A 14928-nucleotide genomic window follows, 5' to 3' on the forward strand; every position below is an offset into this window, starting at 1 on the left:
TAGTTTAAAAGTCATCTGACAGAATTAGTAAAAACAAAAAACAAGGAAAAATTTAATATAAATTTAGTAAGTTTTTTTCTAAGTTAGAATCTCACTACTACAAATATTGGATATCATTGTAAAGAAGTTTTTTAGAGGACATGTACAACATAGTAATATGGAGAGTTGGTTATGTCCTGGATTTTACTCATTTTTATGACAGATAAAAAAAACTGTCCTAATTTTATGTGAATGGTATATGTGGCTTGAAATGAACTTCCTACTGAGAGCATCATACGTGGAATCAGAAACTGCTATATCTCAAAAGCGTTTAGACAGTTGGGAAAGGAGTATGATATATTCTATAAAATTGTATTCAGTTAGCTAAAAATAATATAGCTAAGACTTATTAAGCACTTACTGTGTGCCAAACACCACAATAAGCATTGTAGTTGTACTGATTAATTTATGCACTTAAAAAAGTGCTTCTAAGGATGACAAAGACATTGATGTTGAAGATGCAGTGAAGATTCAGTTTGAATAATACTGTTGCATGAAATGAGAGTGTGGAGAAACAAGTAATATTTGGAAAATAATATTGCAAGAAAGTGAATGTTACTAGTAGACATTTAACTATTTTATGTATGTGCCTTAAATATTCGTATATTTGTGTTGATCATTATTCTTAGGAAGTATGTGTAAGGGTTATCTTATTTTGTATATTTAGCATATTTAGTACTTCCATGAGAAAATTTAGTCTAGATGCTCACAAAAAGACAACAAAAATACCTCATTTGTCTGAATGGAAAATTCTGGTGAGTGAGGATAATTTTATAAAATAAATTTTGATACTAGGTTAGATTTATTAAAATAAAAATATTTTTGTAGATGTTTCTTTTATTTTAGTGCTGCTTCTACTCCAGCATCCTCTTTCTACCATATCCTTTCGCCCTTCACTCTTTGTGTGCTGATCCACAGTCTTTTCTTCAGGTTGGTAACCCCATGTCTACACATTCAGAGTTCCTGTATTTCACCTCCTTTTCTACCTATGTTGGGATGTTTAACACTATCTAATAATTACACTTAATAATAACAATGTCTGCCCTACTTTTCTTCAGTTTAAAATGTTAAATTCAGGAGAAAAAGGCCTTTTTATTTATTTGTTTATTTTTAAAGATTCTACCCATTTTTGACAGAGAGAGAGAGACAGGTACAAGCAGGGGAAGCAGCAGGCAGAGGGAGCGGGAGAAGCAGGCTTCCCGCTGAGCTGGGAGCCTGATGTGGGGCTCGATCCCAGAACCCTGGGATCATGACCTGAGCCAAAGGCAGACGCTTAACCATCTGAGCCACCCAGGTGCCCTGAAAAAGGCCTTTTTAAAGATTTAATTAAAAGAGAGAGAGTGTATGAGCTGAGGGAGGGGCAGAGGGAGAGAGAGGAGGGAAGCAGACTCCCTGCTGAGCACAGAGCCTGACCTGGAGCTTCATCCCAGGACCCTGAGATAATGACCTGAGCCAAAACCAAGAGTTCAATGCTTAACTGACTGGGCCACCCAGGGGCCCTGAGAAAAAAAGCCTTTGAAAATAATTATTGTCCTATTTTATGAAATCTGCAAGTTTAGAAATTTCTTGAGGTGAATTTACTTAAAACGAAGAATATTGTAGTTATATTTCCCTACTAGTTCTTTGAGAATATATATTCAAAAATTTTTTTCTCTGAGAAATATGTACCAACTAGTTTAAAATTTTAAACTAATTAAAAATTGATCCTTGACATTTGGAAAAAGCATATCTTGACATTTCCAAAAATCCCCTGTATTCAGATATTGCTATGCATATAACTTATTTCCATAAAATATAATTAGGAATTATTAAAAATTTTGAAGGGCCACTTTCAACCCTTATAAGTTTACATACATTATCATACATTATTGTTTTTATTGTCTTTCTGAATATAAAATATTTAGAGGTTGATTATTATACAGTCCTTAGTTATAGTAGGCTGAATACTTTTCAAAAATACTTTTACATAAAATCAGAATTTGACATGGCTAGTGACTAACCTTCAATGACCTAAAGGTAAGTAGAATGAAGTAATCGTGGGCCTGCTTTTGGACAACAAAATGCAAAAACTTTTTTAATAACAAGTAATATGTATACCAGACACACTTGATTTTCAGCAGATAGAGGGTTAGTTATCCTAGTTCTTAAGTAATGTCAAAACAGGCACATCCAATGACTGCATCAGAATGTCAGATATCCTGATAGAAAACTGTGAACCAGAGGTAACATTTGATAGGATCGGTTTTTATACAATTTTCTTCTCTTTGAAGATGGCACACTGTGCTAGAGTCACTTCAGAATTTTGATGGGATCAGAGGCAAAGTATTAATTGAGAAAGGTATACATTTTCACAAAAAAGTAGAGGTTCAGATTGCGCAATTTAATTAACGTTTCTCATCTGTATTTTGTTTAGGAAAATAATGATGTTGTGAATGAAAGCCCAGCATGGCAAGAGCAGATTCTTGAAAATGAAGAAGCCATTGCTCTTAGCAGGAAGGACAAAACCATTCAACATGTGGAAGTGTTTTGTTATGCCAGGTATGAAAAGTATTTATTTAGGATAAACCGAGTTAATGACTTCTTATTCACATCTATTCAAAAGAAGCCAACATATAACATTGGTTGCTAAACGTCAATTGATAAGATGGTTTGCCTTTTTTAAAATATAACTTTCAGTTTTTTCTGCTTAGATGATAATGGTGATAATAACATGCCACATTAATGACTTGATTCTTACAACCATCCTGTACTAGGATAGAGGAGGTAGTACTAGTTGCAGTTTTTATAGAATCCTCATTATATAGAGATTAATTTGTTGAAGGGAAAAATGGCTTGAAAAATGTCCAAACCACATGTAGCCTAGATAGTGGTGGAGCCCAAGATCAAAACTCAGGATTATTTAATTCTGCTCCAGTGTTCTTTTAACTCTTCTTAGATAATATTCAGTGTAGCAAAATGGAAAATTATAAGTTTGAAATAAAAACAATTGGTCATAATATTTGGGGACATATTTTTGAAATCAGGAGAGAATATTGGGAAGTAATATTTTAAGTGTCTCTAAGTGAGAAAATTCATTTTTTTTAAGTTTTTGTTTTCCAGTTAACATACACTATTATATTAGTTTTGGGTATACATTATAGTGATTGAACAATTCCATACATAGGTCACCAGGTGCTCATCACAGGTGCACTCCTTAATCCCTATGACCTATTCTACCCATTCCCCCGCCCACCTCTCCTGTGGTAACAGTTTGTTTCTTGGTTTGCTTCTCTATTTTTTCCCTTTGCTCATTTGTTTCTTAAATTCCACATGAATGAAATCATATGGTATTTGTCTTTTTCTCACTGACTTAATTTGCTAAGCATTTTACTCTTTAGCTCCATCCATGTCATTGAAAATGGCAAGATTTCATTCTTTTTTATGGCTGAATAATATTCCTTGTGTATATATACCACATCTTCTTTAGCCATTCATCAATTGATGGACACATGGGCTGCTTCCATATATTGACTGTTGTAAATAATGCTACTATAAGCATAGGGGTGCATGGTCTTTTAATTACTGTTTTTGTATTCTTTGGGTAAACGACCTGTAGTGGGATTGCTGGATCCTAGGGGAGTTCTATTTTTAATTTTTAGAGGAACTGCCATACTGTTTTCCACAGTGGCTGCACCAGTTTGCATTCTCATCAACACTGCAACAGGGTTCCTTTTTCTCCACATCCTCACTAACACCTGTTGTTTCTTGTGTTGTTGATTTTAGCCATTTTGACAAATGTGAGGTGATAATCTCATTGTAGTTTTGATTTGCATTTCCCTGATGATAAGTGATAATGAGCATCTTCTCATGTGTCTGTTGGCCATGTGGCTATCTTCTTTGGAGAAATGTCTATTCATGTCTTCTACCCAGTTTTTAATTGGATTATTTTTTTGGGGGGGGGTGTTGAGTTTTACAACTTCTTTATATGCTTGGGTTACTAACCCTTTATCATATATATCATTTGCAAATATCTTCTCCCATTCTGGTTGCCTTTTTAAGTTTTGTTGATTGCTTCCTTCACTGTGCAGAAGCTTTTTATTTTGATGTAGCCTCAATAGTTTATTTTTTCTTTTGTTGCCTTGCCTCAGGGGACCTATCTAGAAAAAAGTTGCTATGGCAGATGTCAGAGAAGTTAATGCCTGTGGTCTCTTCTAGGATTTTTATAGTTTAGGTCTCACATTTAGGTCTTTAGTCCATTTTGAGTTTATTTTTATGTATGGTATAATAAAGTGGTCCAGTTTCATTCTTTTGAATATTGCTGTCCAGTTTTCCCAACACCATTTGTTGAAGAGACTTTTTTCCATTGGCTGTTCTTTACTGCTTTGTCGAGGATTAATTGACCATATAGTTGTGGGTCCATTTCTCAGTTTTCTATTCTGTTCTATTGAATTATGTGTCTATTTTTGTGCCAGTATTATACTGTCTTGATCACTACAACTTTGTAATATAACTTGAGGTCTGGAATTGTGATGCCTCCAGTGTTGCTTTTCTTTTTCAAGATTGTTTTTTGCTATTTGGGGTCTTTTGTGTTCCATACAAATTTTAGGATTGTTTGTTCTCATTCTGTGAAAAATGCTGTTATTATTTTGATAAGGATTGCATGAACTGTGTAGATTGCTTTGGGTAATATAGACATTTTAACAACATTTGTTCTTCCAGTCCATGAGCATGGAATGTTTTTCCATTTCTTTGTGTCATCTTCATTTTCTTTCATCAGTGTTTTATAGTTTTCAGAGTTCGGATCTTTTGCCTCTTCGGTTAGGTTTATTCCTAGTTATCTTATTGTTTTTGGAGCATTTGTAAATGGGATTGATTCCTTGATAGCTCTTTCTGCCGTGTCATTGTTGTACAGAAATGCAACAGATTTCTGTACGTTGATTTTTGTATACTGCGACTTTACTGAATTTGTATATCAGTTCTAGCAATTTTTTAGTGCAGTCTTTCGTGTTTTCTGTATAGAGAATCATGCCATCTGCAAATAGTGAAAGTTTGACTTCCTCTTTGCTGATTTGGATGCCTTTTATTTCTTTGTGTTGTCTGATTGCTGATGCTGGGACTTCTAGTACTGTGTTGAACAACAGTGGTGAGAGTGGACATCCCTGTCTTGTTCCTGACTATAGAGGAAAAGCTTTCACTTTTTCTCCATTGAGGATGATATTAGGTGTGGGTTTTTCATATATGGCCTTTATTTTGTTGAGGTATGTTCCCTCTATCTCTACTTTGTTGAGAGTTTTTATCATGAATGGATGTTGTACTTTGTCAAGTGCTTTTTCTGCATCTATTTACTCTTTCTGATATTGATATGATGTATCACATTGATTTGCAGATATTGAACCATATGGTTTTTATTTTCTTTTATTGATGTGAGTAAGAGAGTATCACCGTGTAATAGATCCTTGACATTCTTGTTGGCTACATCAAAAAATCTTTTTGATTTCCCTTTTGTAAATAATGAAAAAATGGTACAGATTCTTGGCTTGTTGTTGTTGCTTTTTTATATATGCATTATCAATGATGTTAATGTTACATTTTGTGGAGGTAGGGCATGAGTATGTGTTTAGTTTTGTATAATTTTAACATATATGTCAGGTCATGTATCCATCACCACAGTCAACTTACAGAAGTGAGCAGTTACATCAGCCCAAGGATCTTTCCTGTTTCCATTTTATAACCATAGCTCATCTCCTTCCTACCATTTCCCCCAATTTCTAACTCTTGGTAACCACTAATCTCTCTTCCAGCTCCATTATTTTGTCATTTTGAGAATGTTATGTAAATAGAACTGTATAGTATGTAACCTTTTGCCATTGACTCTTTTCACTCATTGTAGTTAACCTGCAGATTCATCCAGGTGGTTGCATGCATTAGTAGTTGGTTCCTTGTTATTGCTGAATAGTATTCCATGCTATGGACATACCAAAGTTCACTTATTCACCTGTTGAAGAACATCTGGGCTTTTTTCACTTTTGTCTGTTACAAATAAAGCTGCTATGAATATTTATTATAGAATTCTCTGTGAATATAAGTTTTCATTTGTCTGGGATAAATGCTCAAGTGTATAATTGATGGGTCATATGGTAATTACATGTTTAGTTTTAAACTGAAAAACTGTTTTCCAGGGGGGCTGTACCATTTTACATTTCCATCAGAATTTCATGATTCAGTTTCCCCACATGCTCCCCAACATTTGATGTTTTCACTCTTTTAGCCATTCTGATAGTTGTGTAGTGATATCTCATTGGAGTTATAATTTGCATTTCTCTTATGGCTGATTTTGAACATCTTTTCATGTGTTTGTTTGCCATTCTTACATCCTTTTTGTTGAAAATCTGTTCATATCTTTTGCTCATTTTTTAATTGGATTGGCTTTTTCCTGTGGATTTTTGAGAGTTCTTTATATGTTTTATATATGTGTCCTTTGTTAAGTATGTAGTTTGCAAATATTTCCCCCAAGTCTGTGGCTTGTCTGGCATCCTCTTTAAGCAGGATATTTTGCAGGTGAAATGTTTTAAATTTTGATGAGGTCCAATTTATCACTTTTTTCTTGGGTATAGATCCAGAATATTTTCTCCTATTTTTCAAAAAAAATTATAGTATGTTTTATGTTTAATCCCATGATCTACTGTAATTTTTGTATAAGGTGTGAGGTTTAGGTCAGTGTTAATTTTTTTAACATAAGGTTATCCGATTGGTTTGGCACAGTTTGTTATAAAGACTGTTTTTTCTCCACTGAATTAATTTGCATATTTGTCAAAAATCAGTTGGCTGTACTTCGATGGGTCTATTTGTGGATTTTATATTCTGTTCCATTGATGTGTATGTCTTTTCCCACACCAATACCACACTGTCTTTATTACTGCAGCTATATATTAGGACTTAAAATCAGGTAGAATAATTCCTCCAAATTGATTCTTTTTTGTCAAAATTGTTTTATTTATTCCAGAGTTTGTGCCTTTTCATATAAATATTCTAATAAGCTTTTCTATGTCGAGAAAATGTTGCTAGAATTTAGGAATTGCATTAATGCTATAAATCAAGTTGGGGGGAATTGATACCTTTATTATTTTGAGTCTTCCAATTCACTCCCAATGTATGACTCTCCATTTATGTAGGTTGACTTCGATTTCTTTCTACAGAATTGTGAATTTTCAGCATCCCAATCCTGTGCATGTTTTGTTAATTGTATACCTAAGTTGTTACTTCTCTTTGGGGCACTTATAAGTGGCATTGTCTTTTTAATGTTGGCTTTCATATGTTCATTATGGGTATCTAGAAATGCAGTTGTTTTTTATGCATTGAGTTGTATCCTGGCATCTTGCTGAACTCACTTATTCTGGGGATTTTTTTTATAGGTTCCTTGGGATTTTTACATAGACAGTAATGTCTTATACAAAGAGGAACAGTTTTATGTATTCCTCTTCGTTTGCTTTTTTTAAAGCGTCTGTTTCCTATTGAGAGTCATGTGTTTTCTGTCCATAGCCACACACCATGAGTTAATTGTTTTCTACTTAACCTTAGCCTCACTTAATGAGCATTTTTTTTTTTTTTTCCAGAAAGAAAGTTGTTACCACTTTCTGATGACTCTGTAATTATACCCTAATGAAGGCCAATCATTTAGGGTCTCTCCCTTGCTAATTATCATGTTTTTGTACACTACTCTTTTAGCATGTGCCTATCAAATCCACAATCTGATCAAATGACAGATTACCAAAAGTAATGGTCATTACCAAAAGTGATGGTCACTTTAATGGTCATTCATGTTTATTGTAGCTAGTTGTATCAAACAAATAGAAGTCAAACTTTAGTCCTTGATACACTACATATATAGAATACTGGTTTTAATATTTTGGTAAACCCAAAATATCAGGTAAAGACAGCTTTATAATAATATGAATACTGACATATGACTTGTTTTCTCCTTTTAGACCAGATGTGTTAGCTTATTTATAGAGTTGATGTTTATTAGGCCAAAATCTACAATTAGATTCTCACATATGCTACTTATTATTTCATCAAGGGAGAATAAAATACGTATCTTTTGGCCATAAACAATATTGTAGCCATAACCAGCAGCCTCTTGGTTTTTAATTTTTGATTACAAGGAGGCCAGGGCAACGATGCAAATAAATCAGTGCAGACTCATCACCATTGCTTGGAAAATACCTCAAAGTACTTGGAAAGTCGGTAACACCATACTCTAATATAAACATATAGGATAGTGTATTATTTTTTTTATTGTTGTTGACTTTACTTGTTTTCAAAAGTAATTCTGAAGTATTCAACCTAAAGGCTTTATTGATCTTTTGAACATTAAATTTAGTACTTTTGGTTATTCCAAAATTGGTCTAAATACTAAAATAGAAATGGTGATATGTCTACTATCATAGCATAAGTCCACATATCATAAACTCCCATCAGGAACAATCCAGATTGTTTTGTTATATCAGAGCTTTGATCCTGAATGCTGCTTGAAATAAGTAGGAAAATTTCCAGTTTGAGCCAAAAATACTTCTATACATAGATTGTTTTGTTTTTAAGATTTTATTTATATGTCAGAGAGAGGGAGGGAGGGAGGGAGAGAGAGAGCACAAGCAGGGGGAGCGACAGGCAGAGGGAGAAGCAGGCTCCCCACAGTACATATATGTCTGTGTGACAGCTTCTATAACCTGGTGCTTTACACAGTTTATTTAATTGCATTCAGTTTGTACTATAGCCATGTGCATGAGCTATTGGTGTATATTGCTGCTGAATAAACTGGAGCTCAGGGAGAGCTAGAGATAGCAGAGTCAAGATTTGAACCTGTGTCTGTCTAACTCAAAAGCTGGTGGTGTTTCCATTTTTTTTCATGTTGTATTTCACACACATCAAGAGAACCATTCCATCAGGTGAATAAAGTATTTCTTTTGTACAGACTAGCACCTAATGAGGTGCATTTACTTCCTTAATTTACTAGAATACTATTTAGTATTGTAAAGTAGTCATATCTATAATGAGGAATGAAAAGTGCCTAACTCCCAGAGTTAGGAAGGTAAGGGATGAATCAATCCTATATCCTTTAGTTGTGGTGACTGTAGTTTATACACCACAGGATGCTTTTGTAGTTTATATGAGGGAATAAAAACAGCTACTATTTCTTATTTTATTCAGTAGACGATGAAAAGGTACAATACACTAATTCCCACTTTAGTCACACAAATCCAGAAAATTCTTAGGTAAAAGATTGTTGCCTGTTACTTGCATAATGCCATGTAGTTCCTTTAGCAAGAAGAGATTTTATCTTTCTGAAGTATTGGCAATAACTTGTATTTTTCTGCCCCGGTGTTTTTGTTTTTTGTTTTTGCAAATATTGAACATTGTTTTCCCTTTTCTGGCATGAGAATATTAAAGCAGGATGAAAACTTCCCTCTTAGATTTGCAAATGAACCAACTCTCTAGTCGATTAATAAAATAAAGATATCACTTTAATAGTAATCCAAAATTCTACTTTTTAATTTTGGATTCTAATATTTTAACTCAAAAATTACAAAGTAACCTGAACTTCCTGGACAAAAATGGAGTAATATCAGTAAGAAAAAGGAACAAATTTTAAAAATGTAATCATTACAATTTAGAGGAAGCTATTTTTTATCACTGTGTACAAATAAGTTTGATTTAGGCTACAAGTGACATAGTGCCCAACTAAAAGTGGTTTAAGCAAGTACAAGGATAGGTAGATGGGAGGTGGGAAGGTGAGGAGGTAGGTAGGTCAGTAGGTTGATCATTGAAGAATTTGTTAATGAACACTTTTAAAAAAGTTTTTGTTTAAATTCCAGTTACTTAACTATAGAAAACAAACAGATGGTTCCCAGAGGGAAGGTAGGTGGTGGGGGGGGATTGGTTAAATAGGTGATGGGGATTAAGGAGTGCATTTGTGGTGAGCACCAGGTGGTGTATGGAAGTGTTGAAGTGCTATATTGTACACCTGAAACTAGTATTACACTGTATGTTAACTAACTGGAATTTAAATAAAAACTTAAAAAAATTTCCAGTTGACATACAGTGTAATATTGGCTTCAGGTGTACAATATAGTGATTCAACAATTCTATACATTACAACGCTATCATGATAAGTGTTCTCTTTAATCCCCATCACCTATTTGACCCATCCTCCTATCCACCTCCCATCTGGTATCCATCAGTTTGTTCTCTATAGTTAAGACACTCTTTATTGGTTTGTCTTTCTTTTTTCTTTTCACTTGCTCATTATTTTGTTTCTTAAATTCCACATGAGTGAAATCATATGGTATTTGTCTTTCTCTGACTGACTTATTTTGCTTAGCATTTTACTCTCTATCTCCATCCATGTTGTTGCAGATGGCAAGATTTCATTCTTTTTTTAAGGCCGAATAATATTCCATTGTATATCTATACTACATCTTGTTTATCCATTCATCAGCCAGTGGACACTTGGGCTGCTTCCATAATTTCGCTATTGTAAATAATGCTCCTATAAACATAGGGGTGCCTGTATCCTTTTGAATTAGTGTTTTTGTATTTTTGGGTAAATACACAGTAGGGCCATTCTTGGATTGTAGGGTAATTCTATTTTTAACATTTTGAGGAGTCTCCATACTGGTATCCACAGTGGGCACACCAGTTGCATTCCCACCAACAAGGCAAGAGTGTTCCTTTTTCTGCACATTCTCACCAACACTTGTTGCTTCTTGTGTTTTTGATTTTAGTCATTCTGACAGGTGTGAGGTGGTATATCGTAGTTTTGATTTGCATTTCCCTGATGATGACTGATGATGAGCATCTTTTCATGTGTCTGTTAGCCATCTGTATGACTTCTTTGGAGAAATGTCTCTTCATGTCTTCTACCCATTTTTAATTGGATTATTTTTTGGGGGGAGGTGTTGAGTTTTCTAAGTTCTTTGTATATTTTGGATACTGACTGTTTATTGGATATGTCATTTGCAAATATCTTCTCCTACTCTGTAGGTTGTCTTTTAGTCTCATTGATTGTTTACTCGCTGTGTAGAAGGTTTTTATTTTGCTGTAGTCCAATAGTCTATTTTTGCTTTTGTTTCCCATGCCTCAGGAGACATATCTAGAAAAATGTTGCTGTAGCCATTATCAGGGAAATTACTTTCTGTGCTCTCTTCTAGATTTTTATGGTTTCAAGATTCGCATTAGGTCTTTATTACATTTTGAATTTATTTTCATGTATGGTGAAAAAAGTGATCCAGTTTCATTTTTTTTCATCTTGCTATCAAGTTTTCCCAGCACCATTTGTTGAAGAGACGGTCTTTTTTCCGTTGGATATTCATTCCTCCTTTGTCAAAGATTAATCGATCATGTAATTGTTTATTTCTGGATTTTCTATTCTGTTCTTTTGATCTAAGTGTCTATTTTTGTGCTGATACCATACTGTTTTTGAATACTACAGCATTGTAATATAACTTGAAGTCTGGGATTGTGATACTACTAGTTTTATTTTTCTTTTTCAAGATTGCTTTGGCTATTTGGGCTTTCTTTGTGGTTCCATACAAATTTTAGGATTGTTTGTTCTAGTTCTGTGAAAAATGCTGTTTCTCTTTAGACAGGGATTGCATTAAATCTGTAGATTGATTTGGGTAATATAGAATTTATTTTTTATTATGTTAGTCAGCATACAGTACATCATTAGTTCTTGATGTAGTGTTCCATGATTCATTGTTTGCGTATAACACCCAGTGCTCCATGAAACACGTACCCTCCTTAATACCCATCACCAGCCTAACCCATCCCTGTACCCTCCTCCCCTCTAAAACCCTCAATTTGTTTCTGGGAGTCCATAGTCTCATGGTTCGTCTCCCCCTCTGATTTCCCCCCTTCATTTTTCCCTTCTTCTCCTAATGTCCTCCATGCTGTTCCTTATGTCCCACAAATAAGTGAAACCATATGATAATTGACTTTCTCTGCTTGACTTATTTCACTTAGCATAATCTCCTCCAGTTCCATCCATGTCAGTGCAAATGGTGGGTATTCATCCTTTCTGATGGCTGAGTAATATTCCATTGTATATATGGACCACATCTTCTTTATCCATTCATCTGTTGAAGGGCATCTTGGCTCCTTCCACAGTTTGGCTATTGTGGACATTGCTGCTGTGAACATTGGAGTGCATGTGGCCCTTCTTTTCGCTACATCTGTGTCTTTGGGATAAATGTCGAGTAGTACAATTGCTGGGTCATAGGGTAGCTCTATTTTTAACTTTTTGAGGCGTCTCCACACTGTTTTCCAAAGTGGCTGTACCAACTTGCATTCCCACCAACAGTGTAAGAGGGTTCCCCTTTCTCTACAACTTCTCCAACATTTGTTGTTTCTTGCCTTGTCAATTTTTGCCATTCTAACTGGTGTAAAGTGGTATATCAATGTGGCTTTGATTTGAATTCTGTTCCATTGATCAATGTGTCTGTTTTTGTGCCAGTACTATGCTGTCTTGGTGATCACAGCTTTGTAATATAGCTTGAAATCAAGCAATGTGATGCCCCCAGCTTTGTTTCTCTTTTTCAACATTTCCTTGGCGATTTGGGGTCTTTTCTGGTTTCATACAAATTTTAGGATTGTTTGTTCCAGCACTTTGAAAAATGCCATTGGTATTTTGATTGGGATGGCATTGAAAGTATACATTGCCCTGAGCAGCATAGACATTTTAACAGAATTTTTAACAATATTTGTTCTTTCATTCCATGAGCATGGAATGTCTTTCTGTTTCTTTGTGTCCTATTGAATTCCTTTCATCAGTGTTTTATAGTTTTCAGAGTATAGGTCTTTCACTTTATTAAGTTTATTCCTGCATATTTTATTGTTTTTGGTACAATTGTAAGTGGGATTGTTTTCTTAATTTCACTTTCTGATGCTTCATCGTTATTATTTTGCTTCCTTACTACTGTAAAGGAATGCAGATTTCTGTACATTGATTTTGTATCCTGCAACTTTATTCATTTATCAGTTCTAGTATAGTATCAGTATTTTGATGGAGTCTTTAGTATTTTATTTGTATACCATCATGTCATCTGCAAATAGTGGAAGTTTTACTTCTTTCTTACCAATTTCAATGCCTTTTATTTCTTTTTATTGTCTGCTGTGGCTAGGGCTTCCAGTACTATATTCAATAAAAGTGGTGAGAGTGGACATCCTTGTCTTGTTCCTGATCTTACAGGAATACCTCTCAATTTTTCACCATTGGGTATGATCTTAGCTGTGGGGTTTTCTTTTTTATTATTTTATTATGTTATGTTAATCACCATACATTACATCATTAGTTTTTGATGTAGTGTTCCATGATTCATTGTTTGCGTATAACACCATTCAGTACGTGCCCTCTTTAATACCCATCACCAGGCTAACCCATCCCCCCACCCCTCTCCCCTCTAGAACCCTCAGGTTGTTTCTCAGAGTCCATAGTCTCTCATGGTTTGTCTCCCCCTCCGATTTACCCCCCTTCATTTTTCCCATCCTGTTATCTTCTTTTTTTTTTTTTTTTTTTTTTTAACATATAATGTATTGTTTGTTTCAGAGGTACAGGTCTGTAATTCAGCAGTCTTACACAATTCACAGCGCTCACCATAGCACATACCCTCCCCAATGTCTATCACCCAGCCACCCCATCCCTCCCACCCCCCACCACTCCAGCAGCTGTGGTGTTTTCATATAAGGCCTTTATTCTGTTGAGGTATGTTCCCTCTGGACCACTTTGTTTAGGGTTTTTATCATGAATGGATGTTGTACTTTGTCAAGTGCTTTTTCCGCATCTCTTGACATGATCATATGGTTTTTATTCTTCCTGTTATTGATGTGATGATGTATCACATTGATTGGTTTGTGAATATTGTACCACCCTTACATCTCAGGAATAAATCCCACTTTATTGTAGTGTATGATTTTTTTTAATGTATTGTTGGATTTGGTTTGCTAGTATGTTATTGAGGATTTTTGTATCTGTGTTCATCAGAGATATTGGCCTGAAGTTCTCTTTTTTTTGTGGTGTCTTTATCTGGTTTTGGTGTTAGGGTGATACTGTCCTCAGAGACTGAATTTGGAAGTTTTCCTTCCTCTTCTGTTTTTTTAGAATACTTTCAGAAGAAAAGGTATTAACTTTTCTTTAAACATTTGGTAGAATTCACCCGTGAAGCCATCTGGCCTTGGACTTTTGTTTGTTGGTAGTTTTTTGATTACTATTTGAATTTCATTGGTGGTAATCTGGTTAAATTTTTTATTTCTTCCTGCTTCAGTTTTGGTAGTTTATGTTTGTTAGAATTACCCATTTCTTCTAGGTTTTTCAATTTGTTGGCATATAATGTTTTAGAATATTCTCTTACAGTTGTTTGTATTTCTGTGATGTTGGTTATTTCTCCTCTGTCATTTGTGATTTTATTTATTTGGGTCCTTTCTCTTTTTGATAAATCAGGCTAAAGGTTTATCAGTTGTATTAAATTTTTCAAAGAACCTACTCCTGGTTTCATTGATATGTTGTATTGCCTTTTTTAGTTCCTATATCATTTATTGCTGCTCTAATCTTTATTATTTTCTTCCTTATGCTGGCTTTAGGTTTCATTGTTTTTTTTTTTTTTTTTCCCTAGCTCCTTTAGATGTAAGGCTGGGTTGTTCATTTGAGACTTTTCTTGCTTCTTGAGGTAGGCCTGTATTGCTATATACTTCCCTCTTAGAATTGCTTTTGCTGCACCCAAAAGACTTTGGACTGTTGTGGTTTCATTTTCATATGTTTCCATGTGTATTTTTTAAAGATTTATTTATTCGAGAGAGAGATAGCATGGGAGAGCAAGCACGAGTAGGGGGGTAAGGGCAGAGGTAGAGGGAGAAACA

General features: G+C 34.6%; 1 protein-coding gene across 3 annotated transcripts in view; it reads left to right on the forward strand.

Moving 5' to 3' along the window:
* The window catches only part of CHM (CHM Rab escort protein), a 206495-nt gene that overhangs the window by 54567 nt on the left and 137000 nt on the right, over positions 1 to 14928 (forward strand). For 2 of the 3 annotated variants that reach the window (XM_032387919.1, XM_032387917.1), the window contains exons 4-5: positions 886 to 969; positions 2453 to 2577. In XM_032387919.1, the coding sequence (XP_032243810.1) occupies positions 886 to 969; positions 2453 to 2577 (209 nt within the window). The remainder of the gene's footprint in view (positions 1 to 885; positions 970 to 2452; positions 2578 to 14928) is intronic. The other variant, XM_032387918.1, reaches the window with a different exon arrangement.

The sequence above is a fragment of the Phoca vitulina genome, unplaced genomic scaffold (assembly GCF_004348235.1).
Source record: "Phoca vitulina isolate PV1807 unplaced genomic scaffold, GSC_HSeal_1.0 scaffold51, whole genome shotgun sequence".
NCBI classification, from domain to species: domain Eukaryota; kingdom Metazoa; phylum Chordata; class Mammalia; order Carnivora; family Phocidae; genus Phoca; species Phoca vitulina.